General features: G+C 39.1%; 1 protein-coding gene across 3 annotated transcripts in view; it reads right to left on the bottom strand.

Annotated features, from left to right (window-relative positions):
- LOC126191171 (uncharacterized) overlaps nucleotides 1-23254 on the bottom strand; it is a 101159-nt gene that overhangs the window by 31059 nt on the left and 46846 nt on the right. For all 3 annotated transcript variants that reach the window (XM_049931945.1, XM_049931948.1, XM_049931946.1), the window contains one exon: nucleotides 4109-4203. In XM_049931945.1, coding sequence (XP_049787902.1) covers nucleotides 4109-4203 — 95 coding nt within the window. The remainder of the gene's footprint in view (nucleotides 1-4108; nucleotides 4204-23254) is intronic.

The following is a 23254-nucleotide window of genomic DNA, read 5'->3' as shown; positions in this document are numbered from 1 at the left end:
GTTGCACAGTGAAGAGCAATAAAACCAAACAAAAATAAGGTTGTTTCCTGAAGTAGTTTGTTTCTTTGTAACTTGCACCTACCAGTAACAACTGTAAAGAAATGATCATCAACTTGGAAGGCATTACCAAGAGGAATATACAGTAGAACCCATCTAATCCGCCACCTTCAGGACCGGGAGCATGGTCGGAACGAAAAAAAGGTCAGATTATACGAAAAATCTAATATTTATTGCGAAAATATAAAAAGACATTTAGAACAAAAATTGAACGATTTAAGAACTAAAAGACATCTTCAGTAATATAAAAAGATGTTTTTTACACAATGTTAAACAATATATTAACTAAAAATGTCTGCACACACCATAATATGTATTGATTTTAAAAGGAAAAACGACAAACGAATTACAGTACTGTACTGAATAACGTACGAACGATATAAACTGTAAAATAAAAAAATGTTTTTAGCACTGTAAATAAAAAAAATTCTTACAAAGAAATAAACTACTGTATGTATACACTAAGAAATGATTATACTGGATGCATTGTTTTTACAGTAAAAACGAAAACAGATTACTTGGAAAAAAAAGTAAGTGATGCATTTTTGTTTAGCAGATGTTATTCTAGATTTAGCTGCAGTGTCCCTTCATTTTTTTCCACAAAATGTCCATCAGAGTTGAAGTTGGATTCTGCTCGATGAATTGAAGGGCGATGTCAAAAGCGTTTTTTGCATCTTTGTGTGAAATCCGGGTGGGGGTTCATCTGAGACCTCACTCACAGTTTCCTGGCTAACAGCGGTAACAATCTGGTCGTCATTGAGTTCTTCAAAAGTGTCACAGTCTTTGTCACATCCGTTGATTCACTCTTCAACTTCATTGGGAGGGACGTTCGGCTCCAGAGTTTGTAGATCTTTAACTATTTCCAGTGCGTCGTCGTTTTGCTCATCTTCGGTATGCTCATTTTCAGTCATAACTTGTGGCAAAAGCTTACGCCACGATTTCTGCAGTGTGTCAGATTTCAGTTCATCCCATGCTGCAGCGATTGTGTAGATAGCATCTTTGATGTTCTGGGATTTCATTGCCTCAAATATCTTATGACCTCCTTCAGATTTTTCCAAGATTGAGCTGATATACTTTCTGTGATATCGTCTTTTTAACCATTCGATAACACCCTGATCCATTGGTTGGATGAGTGAGGTCACATGTCCCCTTTCACCAAATATTCCTCAGATGGATGTGATGGTGTGTTATCCAACAGCAGTAGAGCATGAACAGGCAGATTTTTTTGCTTTAAGTCTTTTTCGACCGATGGCACAAACTCGTCGAAAAACCAGAATTTAAAAAGGTTGCAGTCCATCCAAGCAGATTTTTTATTGAGGTAATAAACCGGGAAGGAAGGTAAGTTCAGATTTTTGAATGCCCTTGGCTTCTTAGATTTGCCAATGACGAACAAGGGGAGCTTTTGGGTACCATCTGCGTTGCTACAAGGAATGACTGTTATTCTATCTTTTATATGTTTCGTTCCTACCACGGATTCATTTGAAGCTGCGAGTGTTTTTTGTTGGCAACATTTTAAAGTTCAGCCCTGTCTCGTCAATGTTATACACTTGGCAGGGTAACAGTTCATTTTCTTCTACTATGTCTTGAAACTTAACAGAAAACTCCTTAGCAACTGCAGCATCGGCAGATAGTTTTTCACAAGAAATAGAAACAAATCGGACACCATGACGAGTTTTCCAACGATCAATCCAGCCTTCACTGGCAGGCAAATTTACTTTCAGCTTCCAGTTTTTTGTGCAAAACTATCGCTTTTTCTTTGAGAATTGGCCCGGATATAGGAGTTCCTTTCATTCTTTCTTGACAAAACCACATCCACAATGCAACATCAAGCAGTTCAAGTTTAGACTTTTTTAATGTTTTACGATTCTTCAGAATGTTTTCACCATCAATCGTACCTGTATAGGATTCAATGTCTTTCCGATTTCTCCTCCAGTCCTTAATTGTCATTGTTGTTGTTGTGGTCTTCAGTCCTGAGACTGTCTTAATTGTTGTAACACCTACAATCAGTTCCTTTGCAATTTTTTGGAGCGATTCTCCTTCGTCCAGTCTTTGTAGCACTGCTAATTTTTCATTTAGTGAAAAAGTTACGTGTTTACGCTTGAATCCAGACATGTTGAAAAACAGACAACTGTACACACAATGAATCTACAGTAATAAGTACTGTAGAGAACACGGAATAAAGCAAACAACGACATTTTTTAATCCCAACAAAAGATAAAACTGCACAATGACATACAGTATAACAATATGCACAGCGAGAGACACCGCAACAATGGACCGACAGGCGTCCAGTCAGTGACAAGTCGGCACAGGCTCGCGAGCCTGAGCATGGTCGGACTAACCCGAGTGACGGACCATCCAAGGTCGGATTAGAGGGGTTCTACTGTATATATTTTCTACATAAAACTGGAAAACATACAGACCATAACAGAAATATCATCATCATCATCATCTGCATGAACATGAAGACATCACATAAAGTAAAATATTAGATACACTAAAAAACAAATTACAGGCCAATGCTCACTTTAAACACAAAACTGTGGTTAATAAACACCATACGTTGCACAAATGTAACTGTTCTTTACAAACATTTTATCAAGTCTTCCCTAAAACATCAGAAGTTGCACATGAATTTTTACAGTTACTACTGTCACGAAGCTTTATTAGGCCTAGCCCTACAAAGCATTTATGTGCTCATGCTTACCATGCACAGACTAACTATACGAGAAAGGGTTAGTGTAACGACTACCTGGAACTGCTAGAGCCAAAAGGTGCAATAAGTGCCAAGAATTTTTAACAAGTACAGTGTTTCCTGGGTTGACAAGGGGTCCATCATTCTATCACTGTTTGTAGTCTCACATTTAAACACTCAGCTGTCAAACACAACACAGTTGCATACAAAATGGCGTACAAATAATCACTTTGCACTTTTTACCCTACAGTTTTGGTCATTTTGAACCTTTCCAAGATCAGTATGTTTTAGTCGTAAGGTAAGGTAAAACCATTTTTTTTTTTTTTTTTTTTTTAATTGAAGTGATATGCTTGGGATGCATGATTCAAACCAACAGATTGTTATCATTCACACAAATGCAACACGGAAGTCTCATTTATGTGGCAACTTAAGTCTAAAATGCATCTCTAACATGCAAAAAGCAATTTCTTAAATTCATTTCCTAAAACATGAACAAGACTCTAGTTGTCGAGAATACATATGTAAATGACTCGTCTATATACATAAATGTTCTGACTGATTCTCTGACTCTTCACTGTCCAGCACAAACCACTAAAGACAGAAATTTGAAATTTGGGGAGGCATTGATCTTAACTATAGGCATAATTTTAGAAGTGACTTTTCAAAATCACTAACTTAAGGAGATGAAATAGGGGATGAAAGGATTTTTGAAAAATGTAGCTATTAAGGTAATTCTGAAACTAGAACTATGACAATTATTTGGTTTCTCAGTCAGAAATAAAAAAATTTAAAAAACATGTTTCAATCATTTTTGAAAATGTAACTCCTAAGGGGATGAAATAGTGGGCGACTTTTAAAAAACAAATCGTTATTGAAGAACTAACAATTAAAGCATTTTTAAGGCTGCTTCGATAAAATTGGTATTTGATTTCTTGATTAGAAATTTTAAAAAATATATATGTTTCAGTGTTTTTGAATATTCAACGCAAAAGAGGGTGGTATAGGGGATGAATATCATGAAAGTATTTTGTTATCTGGGTTAGAAATAAAGAAATGTGTTTTAGGGAATGAAAGTTTCCACGAAAATACCACTGCAATAACAAAGACCTCTGAATCCAGCTAACAGAATTGCTTGTTGGTCAGAATTACACTCAGAAAAGGGCATGCTTCTATCGCCTTAATTATAATTAGACCATACAGCCTACAAACGCAAAGCAGCAGGCACTAGGCTAGTATCCCCATATTTGTCAACTATATAACAGCTATCATTATCTATGTATAAGATAGTCACTTGTATGACAGGCTTGTGAAAATTTGTAGCATGAAGTTTCTTTGATGACTGTAAAGTCTACTCACATTGCTTTTTGCCTTGAAATTCCTTTCCTGCATGGACTGATCATTATATTCAGCATAGGGGTCAAATGTTGAATTATTCTGTGACTGACTATTGTCTGAAACAAGACATACACAACTACTAAAACAAAGCATGAAACAATAAAGAAGTATTGCACAAAAATGATCACAGTTACAATATAGGACAGTCATTCAATAAATAATATAACAATTTATTTATTTTTATAGTTGTTTATACATATAGGAAAACTCCCTTTTGGCGGTTTAACTCTGATGTTTCTTCTGCGTGTGAACAAAGTTTCAAACAATTCCAACAGATGGATGACCATATGAACCCTCAAAATGGTGTCTACGGAAGACACTCATTACAAGTAACTTGCTGCGTTTGAATTGTTTGTTGCAGAAAAAGAAACTATGGTGAACATCCATAAATGTTTGTGTATAGTTCTGATACAGTTAATATGAGTACTGTTGGGTGGTGGGTAGAGAGAATAAATAGCCAGGGAATATGGTTACTGAACTCCGTGTCAGCCTCAGTTGGGACATCCGGCCAAAGTCACCAGTCCTGACACTATCTGTGAGCAGTGGAAATGCATGTGCAATGACTTAAGACTCTTAGATAGCCAACGGTGTGCTCAAGATGGGTTTCACAAATGCTCACAACAGACAACAAGAAAAGCCATTTCATTTGAACTGTTGGAGCCATTTTTTGCTGGTAAAGCCATTATGATTGCCGTTTGGGAGAGAGATGGTGTCATCCTTGTAGATGTGTTGCCAAAAGCATTAACCATTAATTTTGCGGCATATCTGAAGACTGAAGAAACTCCTGAACCATTTCTGGGGTGATAAGTCTGACGAGCACTGAGAATCTTGCTCACATATGACAATGCACACCCACACACAAGTCTCTGAACCAAAGTACCCATCGCCAAATTGGCTTGGACATAACTGCCTCAACCGAACGATGATGATGATGATGAAATTAATGCAGTGAAAGCATGGCTACAACCAGAGAACAAGACCTTTTACCAATACAGAACACATGCTCTTACACAACGCTGGCATACAACCACAGAATATAGAATGACTACACCGGAAAATAGTACATGAAAGGAAGTGCTGGTTGATACCATCATCAAATATAACATTTAAGGATAAATCTGTTCCAAGGAAAAACTGTGCAGCATTATTTGTTGAACAAATCTGACATAATTAAGTGATTGCACAATGTTTATGAAGTTTTACTCATTTCTCGAAACATAACTTTTACTGGCTGAAGTTCAGAAGAGCAGGTTAAATGTGATGTAGGGGTCCAACAACAAGGCTTGTGTGACATGTGATCTTTCTTTGTTATTCGATCAGTGAAGTGTTTGGTCCTCGGGTGAAAAAATATTTGATCGAGATGAATCTGCGTTGTGTCATGTCACGTCTTGCTTATTATGGACAACGCACTTTCCCATTCTCCAGCTCTACAAGAGCACTTTCTTGAAGAATTTCAATTCATCAAGATCTAATTTCAGTCTCCCAACACTCTCTGTTACTCCAGTCTATGGACCAGCAGATTATTTCTAACTTTAAAAAGCGCTACACTAAAGCACTCTGAGCATTGCTTTGAGTTGACTGAAGCTACCAATCTCACTCTCGGAGAGTTTTGGAAATATCACTTCAACATCATTGCCTGCAACAAGATGATCAAAAAGGCGTGGGACGGGAGTACCAAGAGAACTCTCACTTCTGCTTGGAAGAATCTTTGGCCTGAGTGTGTTGACAAATGTGACTGAGGCATCTGAGTCAGTACCTGTAGAACTTGTAAACGAGATTGTGTCTTTGGTCAAGAGCATGGCACTAGAAATGGATAACAATAATATCGATGTGCTTGTGGCAGATCACAGACAAGAAATGACCACTGAAGAGCTTTTGAAGTTGCAGTGTGTTTCGCAGCAGGAAGTAGTGAAGAGTAGTTCTTCACAGTAGGGAGGAGGAGGAGGAGGAAACAGCAAAGCAGCAATCTTCAAATGCAATGAGAGAAATGCTGAAAGCATGGGACTCCGTTGCATTGTACATTGAAAATCATCACTCCTATAAAGCAGTGGATATGCACACTACAAATTTATTTGATGATATTGCTGTGTCACATTTTCGCCAAGTGTTGAAGTGTATTTTTCAATTACACCTTAAACAGTGCAAGCTGTATGAAGTATTCCAACAAGATGGAACAGCAGCTCAAACATCCAACCAAAGTATGGCCCACATCATGAACGTGTTCCCTGAAGACACCCCCCCCCCCCCCTCCCCATGGAAACTAGCCATTCTTCATTTCAGGATAAATGCTATAATTAGCCATGAAGTCTTTTGTCCTCCACGTCTTAAGTTGTACCACTAACTAAACCACTGGTTATTAATAGCATTGTAAAACAGGACTGCTGGTCAGCATTTTCAGGAGACAAAATATTAGGTATTACTGACCCACACATAAAAGTTCACAAAAATATACAAATTTTCAGAAATATTAGTTCATCCTTCAGAGAGGGAAAAGGGTCGGCACCTCCCTTTCATCTTTGCCTCCGTCATTCTCACAAAAAGTGGGATTTGAGTAATATCTACACTTCATTTTAACCTTTCCCATCCTGTACCTCTCTTCTCCACAAGGAAGAACCTAACAGTTCTGAAAGCTAGGAGACTTTCATATGCTTTTTTATGTGCCTATCAGCAGTACTAAAAATCTCACCACCTGAAGACGAGTACTAGTCAGCTATTTGGTTTCATAATTTTATATAGTTCTCTCTCTCTCTTTTTACTTTTGATACAAGCAAATCCTTGCTTATTTTGACATAAAACTGACAAATTACACAAGGCACAGGTGAGACTGGAAGAAAGGTCCTAATTGATCAGACAGATGCAAAGGTACAAGGAAATACCTATAAAATGATAATGTATTCTAATGTGTTAACTAGTTTCATATGTAAATTCATGCTTCCCACAACGGAAAAATGTTCAAATGGAATGCAGATTTATAAGTAGCAAATACTTTTATTTTATGTATTTATTTTACCTGCACAAATGAAGGTCAGACTATATTTTATAAAGTTCATTTTACCAATGCTGTGACACTACAAATAAAAATTAAACTTAGCAAAAACAGGTTCAGTTTTAACATAGCATCTGTAAAAATATAAATCCTATTACCAGTAATGCCCTAACAGACACAGCAAGTAAGTTTGCCTGGTTACATCAACATCAATGGAAAGTGCAATTTCTTTATCCTTTGAATATTTGTTGAGAAAATATGATGAAACAAAACTTAGTTTGAAGGTACAATGCTTGAGAATTCAACAGTGTCCTCTCAAACACGAACACTGCAAGTTGTCATTCGAGATATTATTACAGGATCAACAATTTTGCCAAGTATTGTGGAAACAAAATAAACAGTCGCATTTGGCAGGTGTAGTGGCTGTAGTGGAGTTACACAAGTTTGCACTTTTTTCATCAGTGGCTGCAATTAAGTATACACAAAGTTCACAATAACCTGCCAAAATTGCAATAAATTTTTTTCTTCTCCATCATAGATATAAATATTCCATTAAGTACAAAAACTATGAATGTTAAAACAATCCCAACATACAAATCCACAGTTTGCTGCAGAACTGCTTTATGGAGAAGGGCCATGTGATATGAGTACAACAATATTTTCAATCACTGTTGGAAAAAGCCACCTTATACATAGCTGACATGAGTAATCTCTTTTATGCAGCCATATCCTGATTAGCATTCCTTCCTGGACACATGATGAACTTGTCTTCTCTGTGAGAAATAATTCTAATGTTACATCGCTGATTCATTTATGTGTTGGGTTGCTCTCTCAAGTATTGGATTCCACCTTTATCTGTATAATGATACTTTCTCTTTTGAGAGAGATGCAAAGCCCCAATCTTCACGATTTTCCAATTATGACCACGTAACAAGCAATATTTTGCATTCTACATTAGAAAAATTGTAAGTTGCTTAAAAGAACGTTTACTTTGAGAACGGTCTCTTTCTTGACAGATTTAATCAGTGGTGAGATCTCGTCAAAAATAGTAAGAAGGAAATGGAACTGATGACTAAAGGGAAGAATACCTACGAACTGCTTTTTCAAATTTCCTTTGGAAGGTAGTACCCAAATGACTTGCTGTATTTCAGTATCTATTACTTTCGAATGCTGACAATGGCTAACGTCACTCAGAATATGAGATTAAGGGATAAAGGATGCAGGCAAGCACTTTGTAATAGCAACAGCCTAATTGTAAGTTTCAAACTACATAATATTAATAAGATGCTACTGACACTTAATAAGGTTAAAGAAAGGTTACAAAGCAATTAAAAAGAAGGTGGAAAGATCTGGGAACATGGAAAGGGATTATGAGGAAGGTAAAAAAGTAAGGAAATGGATGTTGGGAGGAACAAAAGATAAGAAGAAAGTGTAAACAAAATGAGTGATGATAGATGAAAAAGTGAGTGGACAGCAAGTGAAGGAAGGAAGGAACAATTAGGGTTTGACCTCTTGTTGGCAATAAGATCATTAGATGCAGCACAAGCTCAAATTGAGGAAAAACACTGGCTGTGCTCTTTGGAAGAAACCACCTGTCATACACCTTAAGCAAATTAAGTGAGAGAGAATTTGTTGATTTAAGTCTGTGGTAGCACAGTATTCCGACACAGATAATATTCTCATATCCAATAATTTTTGTTGGTCAACTAAAGGACCTTGTAAACGATCAAACTTGTTTGTCAATTAGTATACAGATGTACCAACAAAGTTTGTCCAATTTAAACTCACTTTTGAAGCAGCTGTCATATTGTGGCTAAGTATTTTGACACTACTGAGAATGGCTACCAATGCAGACAAAGAATTTCTTGTGATGCAATTTAAAAAAAAGAAAAGAGCTTGTCCAGGAATGGTTAAAACAGCGATAACTATATCCACGAAAATCTCAAAAATGCTCATTAAAATACCATAGTGTGTGGACGAATTGGAGAGATTCAACTTTTATATTTTATTGTACTGGATGTTGTACATGAAATATTGATTTTTCTTCTTAATGTTTCTCTGTATAATATTTTGCTGGGAAAGATACAACACCTCTACCATTCTGGTAATTGTCAGTACCCTAGTTTTTATCTCTACACTCTTTTGATCATAGTTTCTACAGTTGTGAAAACTCACAACACAGAGAGATACACAATTTCTCGCTAAACACCGGCAAAAATACATCAATAAAAACAATGTCCGACATCCTGTCAAACTGGCCATCAATCAAAATCTCTCTCTCTCAAACACAGTTTATGTTCAACAAACAAGTAAAACAAAACTGCACACTGCCAAATCATTTGATCATTTACAGGGGTCTTAACTCACAAACTTCATCCCCAGAATTCTAAATGGGAAAATCCATCACTACTTTCCCTGAGAGAATCAGTGTCCTTATAAAGAGACATCCAATATCTTTTAAGCCAGTACACTATTCAATGTAACAACAAAAGATCTGACCTGAACACTTGTATTACCACAAACATTCGGATCAAAGCACTTCTGAGCTTTGCAGATTGGCAAACTCATGTGACTCTCATAGTGAATTTGGTCTACACTATTACTAGTTTTCCCCTCTTTATCTTCTCAGACTTCTCCCTCAGTAAGTTTTCTCTTTCCACTTCTCATTTCTCCCCTCCCCCTTCTTCGTTTCCATTTTTCACCAGGTATCTTCTTCTTCTTCTTCTTCTTCTTCTTCTTCTTCTCCACCTCCACCTCCTCCTCCTTCAACTTCCTACAGTAGATTAGCAGTGGAGTACAAAAGCAATGTGCACAAAGTCATATGAAAGGATACATACCTTTTCGTAATTTAGATATTGTGTAAAATTGTACAATAAGGTCTTATTCAAAACATTTCAGTGCCCTCTAGGCATAAGTGGTTGTTCAACAATTTACAACTGAAGTATGATGAGGGAAGAAACATTGTAAAGGTTTTTCAAGAAGGTGCCTTTAATTAATGTTTGACTTTTTCTGGAATTCATGAAGATTATCAACAGAAAAACATTTTAGTTACTGCAAACAATGTGACATTTGCAACAATAATTTACATCAGGTACGTAAGGTGTTTAGGAGTGCTTCAAAACCCAAATCAAAAAGTGGTTCAACACTTAATTTCAGATTTTTACTAATTTCTGGGAAGATAAAGTAACTAATTGCACGTCAGAAAACTGAAATTTGTTTTGCAATACATTCCAATAAATGTTCCCTCACACGATAAACAACATGCAACAAGGTGTAATAACGATTTGAAGGTATGCCCAAAAAATCTATAGAAAGCATGTTGCCCTTTTTCTGTCTGTGATACACATACAATGAACTGAGTAATGTCTCAAATCATTTTTATGTTCTACACAATACAGCATCTGCATAAGATTGGAAAGAATTACTGATGACATGAATAACTACAGTTGGTCAGCAAAACTAGAATTCCAGGATGGAAAGCAAATAAAATTTAATGTATTGTGCAAAATTAGCATAGCAGAAAAAATATACATATGATTACATTTTTAAGTGATTTGAAGTTACACCTGGCATGAAATTTAGTACAGAGAACTGCTACCTCTATGAGAAACAACAGCTTTAACCCAGCTTGGATGACAGATATGGGGATGTCATTCAGTGCTGCTTCAACTCTGTGCCAGAGCTCATCAATCATATGAATTGGCAAGCAATGGTGTACCAATATCTCAGAAACCCACAATCAGAAGTTTTCAATGGATGGGAGGTGTGTAGAAAGTAAGGGCCAGGGCAACACTGTAACACCCTCTATACTGTAGTTAAGGCAACATGCAGACTTACATTTTTTTCAAAAGGTAACATAACAGACATCTCCAAGACAGGGCACATCCACAGACCTCAACACTTCAGAAATATATTGCTGCTGTCGAAATTACCAGCTATGCAAACCAAAGGTGATCGTGCTGTGTACCTAATGCAACTCCACACCATCAAGCCACGTGCTGGATCCATATGACGACGACGAATGCAATCTGGCAATGTCCATTCTCCTTGGATACTCCACAGGTCGATACATCAATCGTGATGCTGTACACACAACCAAGATTTGTCTTGAAATATGACGTGGTGCCACTCGTGTGTCCAATGTTGTCACTGGCACCCTAGTCGGCACACCACTCTCTGCTGTTACGTCAAGTCGATGTGCTGGCAGTCTTGTGCTCCAGATGTCATCGTCCTGTCTAGTTACACACAAGCCCATTTCTGACTTGAGCGAAATGATACGGCTAAAACGCCCTGTGAGGTCAAGCAGACATTGTATCTTTCTCCTCAGGCACTAGTTATACAATGTCACTGAGATCCTGCATAGCTCTGAGGATGGCTTTCCTGAAGCCATTGCTTCCATTTCTCTTGACAGTCATGAGATCCCTACCACCAACAGGAGCAGCAGTATCTTAGAATGAAAAACTGCAGTCTCCATAGGCCAGGATCCTGCTGCTGTCAAATTCCGGCATTCGCATAGATCTCTCAAACAAACAATATTCAAATGTTATTTATAAATAAAGAATCCCACAACATAATCTTTCCTTACACAGATAATGTTGATGGCACCACTCCTACTTACTTTGCACAGTTGCACTGAAATACTCATTTAAATATACAAGCAAGTTTACAGTTAATGCCAGATTGACATTTGTTGCCTTTCATCTTCATCTTCATGATGTTGCAGTTTTAATGGCCAGAAGCGTAAATATCTTACAAGCATAGAATTCAAAGAACACTGTCCTTTTAATTGTAGGATATTGTTAATTACTTGGATGCACAGCGTATGTGGAGCTTCATCATCATTATCAACAGCAGCTGCCATATTACATCTTCTGGATCAATGTCTCTTCAAGCCATTTCATACTTATGCATATAACTGATACTCCAGGTTTTCTAATATAATTTTCCAATGGGTAATTTTCTTGTCTTTCTTATACTTTACAATCTAGCAAAAAAAAAACTCTTTGATCTATCCAGCACCCATTGGCTTGGCTACAGGCCCTGCGCACCTTCATTTCATTTTCAAAATTGTAATTACATCTTCCACTTCTGTCAGTCACCTGATCCATTTCCTTGTTTTCATTTCTCTCCTAGCAATTCCCAACATGCCTATCTCCAATACTCACTGGACCATCTTGCTTTTGAACGGTTTCCACCAAAACTCAGTGACTCATTGCGATTTGTTAAAACTGATAACGCACACTGACTGAAATCTGTAATTTCAGACTCAATGGAAGCTTGGTTTTGAAAACTACATTACCAGAAGCATTCCATGCCATTTTACTCTTATATTGATTTTCTTTGCTGTCCATCCAGTTGTCATTGCAACTAAATACAAAAGATCATCCACTGGTTCTATGATTTCACCCACTGCTTCTATGATTTCACTGTTTATTTGTATGTTCCACTAATGCAGGTTTCTTCTTTTTATTCATTTAGAGATCTTTCTTTAGAACTACTAAGAACAGTTTCAGCATCACAAACTCTCCCTGACAGACTTACAATTCTAAATTTCCCATTATACAGGTGAAGTTTAATGGAAGATGTAATACTGACAGACATTCTTCAGTAGACTAAAATACTGTTGCTCAAAGGCCGTTCATACAAATTTTAAAAGAACTGACTCATAACCTTTCAAAATATATGAAGCCTTTCATCTGGTATGTGCAAAAAAGGTGTCATTAGATGCTGTGGGAACATAAATTTGCAAGGAGAGAACACACACTATAGTAACATTGTTCTTAAAATGTGTAGCAGAGCACGCGTGATCAATCTGGTATGCTACAATCCTATCCCACAGGCAAATAAGTTTCATAGATAGATTGTTCATTTCATGATATTAGTCCGTTTATTTTCATTACTATTATTACTAATTTCTGTTATTAGTATAATTGTAATATGTATTAAAAACAGTGCTTTAAGGTCACAATAAATAATATGAAATACTCAATACTTTTGATGACTCCTTGACATTTTCACAACAATGACTGCTCATTCCTTTGTTGTGGAAAGGATGAGAAAGAGATTCAAAAAAGAAAATGGGGATTGGTTATTGTTGTGTACAATATTTGATAAAAAATATTTTTTTAACCAAACTGTGTGGTATAACCTGTTCCTGGAAACTACATATGATGGCCTGCACAATGAAGCACTGTTAACCGGTCCTCGATTTTGGATGGCAGTGTGTAACATTTGAAGATGTAAGCAGATCATTGGATAACAGTATAATAGGGAGCTCTTTTTAAGCTTTCACTCGCCTAAGTTATAATGCGATGAAGGGCTCAGGTGATAACTGATTTCCGCAGCACACAAACCAAATGTGTTTGGTAGAGATTTGATGTGCAGAGCTACTGGTGACTCCATAATCATCAGATTAGATAGTTTCCAAGTTGGATAGTTGTTTAGAACCAAGTGAAATAGTCACTGGAAGGTAGTTGGATCACTGTTCTCCTTTGATACATAAAACAGGTCTAAACACTTCACAGGCCAGGTCACTCAACATGGAGGCACTGTGGAAGTCACTTCTAAGAACTTGTCTGCCTGCTCAGTTCATAAATAATCTGTATTGATGATGGTGAAAGACCTGAATAACATGAATTAGTCAGCATCTGCTGGATTTCTACCGCATAATTTACGTGTCAGACTCTTCATGAAAATACTCTAGCCTCTGTCAGTAGACTGTTGTATGGGCCTGTGCTCACCTCCAGCCACCACCTTTGCATCACTGTGGTAGACCGGATCAAGCAAACTTCATACTGATGGAGCTGTGTACTACGTGTGATGCACTCATGGTCCACACAGAACAGTGACTCATAAAAATGTAAAAGAACCATGTGACTAGGTTGGTTGGTTGGTTGGTTGATTGATTGATTGTGGGGAAGGACCAAACTAGCAAGGTTACCGATCCCACTTGATTGGGGAAGGACAGGAAAGGGAGTCGGCTGTGCCCTTCCAAAGGAATCACGGAAAACCTAAATAAGGATGGTCGGAAGCGAGTTTTGAACCGTCATCCACCTGAATGCGAGTCCAGTGTGTCATCAGCTTCTCAGTTGGTGCTACTGAGGACCATAGTGTACTGAGCTGTTTCATGCAGTTTGTTTCTAGTTATATTGACTACCACATCAATTTGCTATTACGGAGAAGACTCAGAAAGCACTGTTTTGTCAGTTCTAGTAATTGTTCCCCAATTGTAGCTGAGGACTGAACTGTCCAGAGTGTAGCAAAACGTGTTGCTTGGGATTTTGATTAAGAGAACAAGGCCATGTTTCGGACGATGTCTTGTGCATTTCAGATGACTTCCTGGATCTGTTGTTCGGCAACATACATTGACGTCGCACAATAGCAGAAGTATAAGTCATCCGCAAATTGTGAGAGTGATACTGTGTGACCCACAGAAGACATAAGACCATTACTGCAATGCCTGAGGGCATGACATACTATGTGATCTCATACATGTTTGCTGAACGCCACTACAATGTGGATGTGGAATTTTAGTTCTATACACATGTGGAATGTGAAAGGAATGTGGTGATGCCAAGTGATGGTGTATGCTTTATGTAGAGTGCAGAACACAGTGACTAGAACAGTGGGGTATGAAAGACTCGCTTAACTGCAGTCAAAGCACACAAAGTGGTCACTGTTGGCTTGAAATTCATGAAATCCATTAGTATTGAGACAGTATCCCAAGTGACATGAAACACCACAGAAATCACCAGTTTACCCTCTTTCCCAATATCTTCCAGAGTCAGTCTGTCTTGCCAATTGCCCCACGTCTGTGTGAAAAGTGTGGGTCCTTGCTAAGCTTAAGAAGAGAGACAGTAGGACTTTCTTGCCAGTAAGAGAGAACTTTCTCATATTGTAACATGCAACTGATTTCAAGAATAAGAGTCTTGCTTCCCTTGTTAGAATGTCTGATCACATGATTATTAATCTTCTCTGGTCATGAAGATGCATCTCTGCATTCAGCTAGCACACTAAAGAGCTCAGATTCGCTGAATGGGCACTTTATTGCTCAGCTGCACGTAAGTGAAATGATAAGTTGGCAGATCCTGCCAAGGGCCTATGAAATAGGAATGAGAGACGTTACCTACTGGATGCTGAAGTTTCAGTTAAGTGGAGTGTGAGATTTTCTGTGATGGCTAAGGTTCAGTGATGTCACTCATGGACAGTCCTGTGATTGCTGTGGAAAGCTAGTGGCCTTGAATCTGATGCAGCTTGAGATGTTAAGATGTGAGTCTCCACTGCTAACCAACAGTGAATTAGTGAAATTATTTTGACCAGTATGGAAACTTAATTATTGTTTAAAAATGCAGTCCTGAGAATCCATATATATAAATTCGGTTATTCACACATATTAAATGGTTTTTATCAGTTATATCATAAAATTCTAGCACTTAATACTGGTGCTCTGCAACTATTTCATTTCAGTATACATTTTAGAGCACAGGCTTGAAGATATAAAGAAAGAAAGAAAAGGAAGATTAGGGTTTAATATCCTAACAACAACTAAGTAATTTGAGGCAAGAGCATAAGCTTGGAATGCTTCAAGAAGGAAGTACACTGGCCATGCCCTTTCAAAGAAACCACTCCAGCACGTGGCTGGAGCTAATTAGGGAGGTCATGGAAAACCAGAATCTGGATGGCCAGATATGGATTTGAACTGTCGTCCTCTTAAGTGTGAGACCATGTGTAATAATCATTGCTCCATCTCGTTCGGCAGTACAAACTTGAAAGGAAAATACATAAATCTCTACACAACTACTTTTTGCCCAATGCCTTTCTGAAGTGAACTCTACAGTTGCGGATCTATTCTGCAAGTGTAATGATATCATATAACTTAAAATCTGCTTTTTAACAGAAGAATATTGAGCCATTCCTATGGTAGAACTCTGAAGTTTCTTAACAAGTTTCTGAAATCCTTTACGACTTGGTGTAATTGACACCATATTTTCAATCTTACACTGATGTTTCTTTTTCTAGACTTTGACAAATTTGGAGCAAGAATTTAATACCTTTCTGCTTCTCCTAAGCGATCAGTGGTCACTCTTGGGATCATTAACCATTAGGGGAGTGGAAAGTACCAACAACTTTGCCCTTGCTTTTATTTCTACTAATTTCATCTTCGAAGATGCAGTGCAAAGAAGGAGGGGGGGAGGGGGGGGGGGGAGGAGGAAAACCTTGTCTCTTCTGCTGGTTATTGGGAGAAAGGTAATTAGTGTAAGGCTGTTCTTATTTCTCTCTATCAGTATGAGGATGGTTGAGATTGTCATTTTAATAGCAATTAATGCACATTCCAGTAGTTACATTCAAATTTGTTTCCAATGAGCACATCTGCACTTAGGAATTATCTTCCGTGAACAAGAGCAGACATATGATTTTCAACTTCAGTGCCCTTTACTGTGAATCAAAAAATGTTAGTCTGTATGCTGTTTGAGTAATTTGTATGACAATTACAACAAATGCAGGAAAGTCATAGCTGAACTTCTTATCAACAGTAGGTCTTCAAATGGAGAATAATCAGGTTTTCACAAACATTGCAGTACAACTCAAGCTTTAATAAGGGTAACGGACAGACTTACAAATGTATAGCCAAGAGAAAATTATTACATATAGGGTGATTAAAAAAAAGAGGAACAAATTTCATTTGTTTACTAGAGAGAAACCATGAAAGACAAACACACTGGCCATGTCACTGGATAGAGGAAGGTTCAAAGTTTTATGGTCACACAGATACTATACCGTACACTACGTGATGTTCAAGAAACATTGAAATGGTTGTCCATTTCATTCCACACACAAATAAAAAGGTCCTTGCTTACTAAATCAATGGCTTCAATAATTCGATTTCTCAGTTCTTGAAAATAGCTGCTACAGGTGGGACAAAAACTCTGTCTTTTCAGTAACCACACAAAAAAATACTGCGAGGTGTGAGGTCTGGTGACATGAGAAGGCAAAAGCAATGAGCAAGATCTTGTTGTCCACCTCTTCAAACTTCGGGGGATGATGGCGTTAGGATACGTCACTACTCAACGTGAAAGTGTGGTGGTGAATTGCTATGCATAATACTGAAATTGCTGGAATCTTCATGAACTTGAGGAAACAACCAATTCTGCAGCATGTTCAGGTATGATATTGCTGTCACAGTCTCCTCCATGAAGAAGAAAGATCCAGAAACCTTGTGAACAGAAATGGCTCAAAACACTTCCCGTTTCAGTGAGTCATGTTCAACGACAATGCCAAGATTTTGTGAGCACCAAATTCTTAATTATGGCAGTTTACTTTACCAAATATAGGAAATGTCGATTCGTCAGAAATGAAGAGTCATTCAGAAATTGTGTCCCGGGCATATCCTGGAGAACTGAAATGCAAAATTCGTATCTTCTGACGTGCATGGCTGATCAGTGCTCTTTCCTTTGCATATGCAATGAACTGCTGGTGCACAGGCGGCTTCTTGCTCAATCGACAGCAGTAAGCATGTTGCAGTTGAACAGTGGATTAACTTTGTGCAAATTCTGACACACAAAATGATTTCCCTTGTGGTGTAGTCGCTATATTGCAACAAACAGCTGGGCAGCTGCATCAAACCTCTGAACTTTCCTCTCACCAGTGAGATGCACAGTGTGTTTGTATCTTTTACAGTTTGTCTGTAAAACAACTGAAATCTTACTTCTTACACTTTAGCAAAGCCTTTGACTCTTGTCATCTTCAATATTTTACTTGCCAAATTTAGGAGCTTAAATTTCTCTCCAAGTGCTGTACAAAGGTTTTGTCCATATGTGACGTCTCAGAAACAATGCCTCCTGGTCCAGCACCATAAAACCGCAATAGAGACAAGTAGTATCAAGTGTCCCTAAGGATTTGGTATTAGGTCCTATTTGCTTTTCATTGTATGTCAATGACGTTTCATCAGGTCCATCCTCCTTTAAATACCGTATGTATGCTGATGACCTTAGGATATAACTAAAGCGCAAAACCAGTAAATTCGAAGGCAACTACCAAGATTTTTCATGCAGATTTTGTGCACTATCAAATTGGCACAGAATGTAGGGTTAGAGCTCAACCTAATGAAGAATCAAGTGGTCCTGGTTGGCCACTAGCCCAGTGTGCTAACCACTGCGTCACCTTGCTCAGTCATCACTGAAGTAGTGTTACATCAAAATGCTTGCACTAGGTAAGGTGACACACAACAAAAGCATCAGCCAAACGGAAGAGGTTCTAGTATCTGCGCCAAAGGAGAAAAAGTCAGATGCACACAATAAATATTTCATTGACGATCTAGATAGATGTCCTATTAGACAGCAATTTCTGCAGTATTATGAACAATATGAAGAACACCATCACTGCAAAAACTTCATAGCTATTGTCACACAGAACAGGACTTACAGACTAACTAAGCAACTCTGAGAAAAAGTATTTCATACATGGAATTTGATTTAAAAGGTGCCTGTATGAACAAGTCATTATTCAATTTCCATATACACTCCACTGTGAATGACACGTTTTGCAACAGTTCCAGGTAAATGTTTCATTGTTGTGAATGCAAAGTTTCCTTTAGTGATCTTTTCTCCTCTCTGACTGTAACAGAGAACTTATGATTACCATGTATAAATGGTCAGGAAAAAATTAAGAATACCGCGAGACAATGAAAAATAAACTTTTGGCATTAATTAAGGAGTATCTCACTACTCTTCTTTATTCAACCAGCAACATGGTTCTCACTGCTTCCACACCATCTAAATCTAACTCCTATAAAACTTGTCTGGACTCTCTCAAAAAACAAGACCCATTGTCATAATGCAAGAATTTCACTCTCTACCAACCAATTTCTCTCCCCCCCCCCCCCCCCCCCCCCCCCCCCACACACACACAAAAAAAAAAAAAAAAAACCTGCTGATGCTCTTGTCTGGTGCTAGCCTTCTCACGTAACACTACTCCAATGACTTGCACATCAATTTCACTGTTTTTATATTCAAACAGCTTTGCAGTCGTCCTCACTACGTTACAAATGCTGACCACTAGGACATGCAAGCCAACTGCTTTTGCAACTACGATATTAGTTTCTAGTGTTGTGACATATGAAAACTTTAAAGGCTATGTTATCATGCCAGAAAAGGTGTGTCAGGCCTAATGGTGGGGAGTCTGTGACAGATGAGGAAACTGAAAATACAATAAAATCAGTTGCCACAGATTTGAACACAAAGCCAGCACTATCATACATGTCAAACAGCAGATGAATGAACAGTCATCACTGTGGAAAATAGCGATTTCACAGAGTAAGGTAGTTTTACGCATACTGCCAGCAAAGTGTCATGAGCATCCAGTGTGAGAAATTTTGTACATTCTGCTCTGGCACTTCACTCAGTCGCATTCTGAGCTCCACACATCAGTCCTCTGTAGGTGACTGGTTGCCTTTACCTTAATTTACATGTTTTACATATCCTGTTCTTTCTTGCCCTTCCCTGTCCCACTTGTACTTTCTGCACTATGTAATGGATCTGGGAGATGTTGTTTTCTTTACCGTATTTGTTGATACCGAATTTAAATGTTTTCTTATATTTTTGTCAGAATTTATTATAATTTGTCTTATTATATGTTAATTTACTTCTGTTTTTGAGAGTAAAAGCATATTGATTGTATCGAAGATTAGCAGAGAGACTGATTACAACTGGAAGATTGTGTGTGGTGTAAAACATTTTTGACGTTGGAGTCTTCTTTGACGATAGTAAGTCGGCACTTCGGCAGCTAACTCTTGGTGTGTGTTGACCATGGTGTTGTCGGAAGAACAATTTGAAGTATGTTACTATTATTTTTGTATTAACTAAAAAGAAGAAATTACATTTGAAGAAACTGTATTTGAAACACCAAAATGAGAGAAACACGTTGAACCACGTCAATTCTGCAACCAACAAAGATGCATTGTGGAATCATTCTCAGACAACTGAAGCCAAGACTATATCGCCGTATAAACGTTTAATGGAAAAGGTACTGTCACGAAATATGGCAAATTTAAGTAAATAAGAAAAAATAGTGATCATATTTTCAACTTGTGTCAAAGCCGTATTTCAACTATCCCCTGCCTCCTTGCCCTTCTCCACTCTCCCCTCCATCCCCTTGGCCATTTCTGCACTCACTTCTTTTCCTCTCATTCTTTTCTCCCATTTCCACTACCTGCCCTCACTCTTGGGCTTTGCAGCACTCCATTTGTGATAGTATGGAGCATATGCTATTGCTTCCTTCCCTCCTTGCTTCTGGGACATTACGATGAGAGTGCTGTCACCTTGGCCAGGTTACCAGTTTAGTTTGCACAGTAATACATGTTTCATCAAGGTCATTTAGTGTAAGTTATTTGAAAGAGACACCTACTCTCCCTTAATATGTCAGATGTTTACACAACAGAACGGAAATGTAACTTGTGAAAAAAATAAAACAGATTTAAGGTCTGGTTCATCATTAACCAATTACAGCAACAAAGGCACATAAACCAAATCCAGAATTGCCAGCCCTGAAATGCAGTAAAATATCTCTTATGACAGGCAGGTTACTGGTTGGATGGTTTAAAGGCAGAAGGGACCAAACAACGAGGTCATTGGTCCCTTGTTCCTAGTAAAACAATGTCACAAGTGTGAGAATAAAACGGACGAAACATATAACACAAAACAGAAAGAAAGGAAAAGCCACAAGAACAAAGGGAAGCTACGAACACTAAAAGGAACAAAAGAGGACAAGAAAACAACAGACAGATGCTAGAAACAGAAGAGAGTAAAACATGAAAGCAGATTACAGCGGCTGGCCAACCACGAGAACAAAAAGGGAAAGCCAGTCACTCTGCAACACATTAAAACCACCACCCTGAAAGCATTAGGGTGGAGGACACAGAGGTACAAAGGACATGCGCTAAAACCTACATAGAAGTATAAAACCCACTTTCACGGATAAAATGTAAAACTAAAGCTGATGTGAAGGCATTGTCACCTAACATCGAAGGCAGGGTGCTGGGAAACTTAAAAGTCAGCTGCAGAGCAGCTGAAAGCGGGCAGTCCAGCAAAAGGTGGATGACTGTCATTTGGGAGCCACAGCGACACTGAGGTGGGTCCTCGTGACACAGTAGGTAACCGTGTGTTAGCCACGTACGGTCAATGAGGAGCTGGCAGAGGACAACTGATTCCCTGCAAGAGGCCTGCATGGGAGACTTCCACACATTCATAATCTCCTTAATTACACACAGTTTGTTGTGTGTGCTGTTATGCCATTCCGTCTCCCAAAGCTGGAAAACCCTGTGGTGTAAGACAGAACGCAGGTCAGCTTCGCAGATGCCTATCTCCAAAAGCGGTTTCCGCGTCACCTGTTTGGCCAGCCTGTTGACAAGTTCATTGCCGGGGATTCCAATGTGTCCTGGGGTCCACACAAACACCATGGAACGGCGGGACTGTTCCAGGGCATAGATGGACTAGGGAATGGACACTACCAGAGGGTGACGAGGGTAGCACTGGTCGATAGCTTGTAAGCTGCTCAATGAGTACACAGCAGAAATGACTCGCCAGAGCATGAGCGGATGTACTCAAGAGCATGAGATATGGCCGCCAGCTCTGCAGTGAAAACACTGCAGGCAACTGGCAAGGAGTGCTGCTCTTATGTCCTCCATGAATATATGCAAAGCCTACGTGAACATCAGCCATTGAGCCATCGGTGTAAACCATTTCAGAGCCCCAGAACATGTCAAGAATCGAGAGGAAGAGACAGCGGAGAGCGGCGGGGTTAACAGAGTCCTTAGGACCATGAAAAAGGTCCAGATGAAGCAGTGGCCCAGGTGTACACCATGGAGGCGTACATGAACAGACCACAAGTAGAGGTGGTAAAGGGAAGGACTCCAGTTCGGAGAGACCACACACGAACCGCAATCATTAGCCCCGATCTGGGCCGCCGATGCGGGAGATGAACTGCCACGTGCGGGAAAGGAGACGGTACTTCGGATCCTCAGGGGAACTATGAATGTGTGCTGTGTAACTGGCAAGCAGTTGCGCACCTCTGATCTGTAGTGGAGGGACACCAGCCTCCACCAGTATGCTGGTCACCGGACTTGTCCTAAAAGCTCCTGTCGCTAATCGAACCCCACAGTGGTGCACAGGGTCAAGTAACTGCAATGCTGAAGGCGCTGCCAAACCATAAACCACACTCCCATAGTCAATTCGGGATTGGACAAGGGCTCTAGACTGCAGCAGCGTACAGCAATTGGTGTTGCACCCCAATTGGTGTTGCTAAGGCAACGGAGGGCATTAACGTGCTGCCAGCACTTCTGCTTAAGCTGACAAAGATGAGGGAGCCAAGTCAATCAAGCGTTGAAAACCAGCCCTAGGAATTGATGTGTATCCACTACAGTAAGTGGATCGTCATTAAGGTTAAGTGCAGGTTCTGGATATGATGCCGACAGAAGTGCATGACACATGACTTTGCGGCTGAAAACTGGAAGCCACGGGCTAGAGCCCATGACTGTGCCTTGTGGATGGCTCCCTGGAGGTGCCACTCAGCAACAACAGTACTGGAGCAGCAGTACAAAATGCAGAAGTTGTCTGCATAGAGAGAAGGTGAGACGGAGGGCCCGACATCTGCTGCTAGACCGTTAATGGCCACTAAAAATAGAGAGACACTCAATACAGAACCCTGCGGGACTTCATTCTCCTGGATATGGATGGAACTATGGGAGTCACCAACTTGGACACGGAAAGTACGGAACGACAGGAAGTTTTGGATAAAAATCAGGAGTGGTCTCCGAAGACCCCACTCATACAATGTGGCAAGGATATGATGTCACCAAGTCATGTCGTATGCTTTACACAAAAAACAGCCAATCAGGTGTTGCCGTCTGGAAAAGGCTGTTCAGATGGCAGACTCGATGGACACAACATTATCAGTGGTACAGTGACCGTGGCGGAAGCCGCCCCGACATGGAGCCAGCAAGCCACATGACTCCATGCCCCAAACCAATCGCCGACATACCATACATTCCAGCAGATTACACAGAACATTGGTGAGGCTGATGGGCCAATAGCTATCCACATCAAGTGGGGTTTAATCGGGTTTGGGCA

The sequence above is a fragment of the Schistocerca cancellata genome, chromosome 6, assembly GCF_023864275.1.
Source record: "Schistocerca cancellata isolate TAMUIC-IGC-003103 chromosome 6, iqSchCanc2.1, whole genome shotgun sequence".
NCBI lineage: Eukaryota > Metazoa > Arthropoda > Insecta > Orthoptera > Acrididae > Schistocerca > Schistocerca cancellata.
This window is presented reverse-complemented; position numbering and strand designations above follow the sequence as displayed.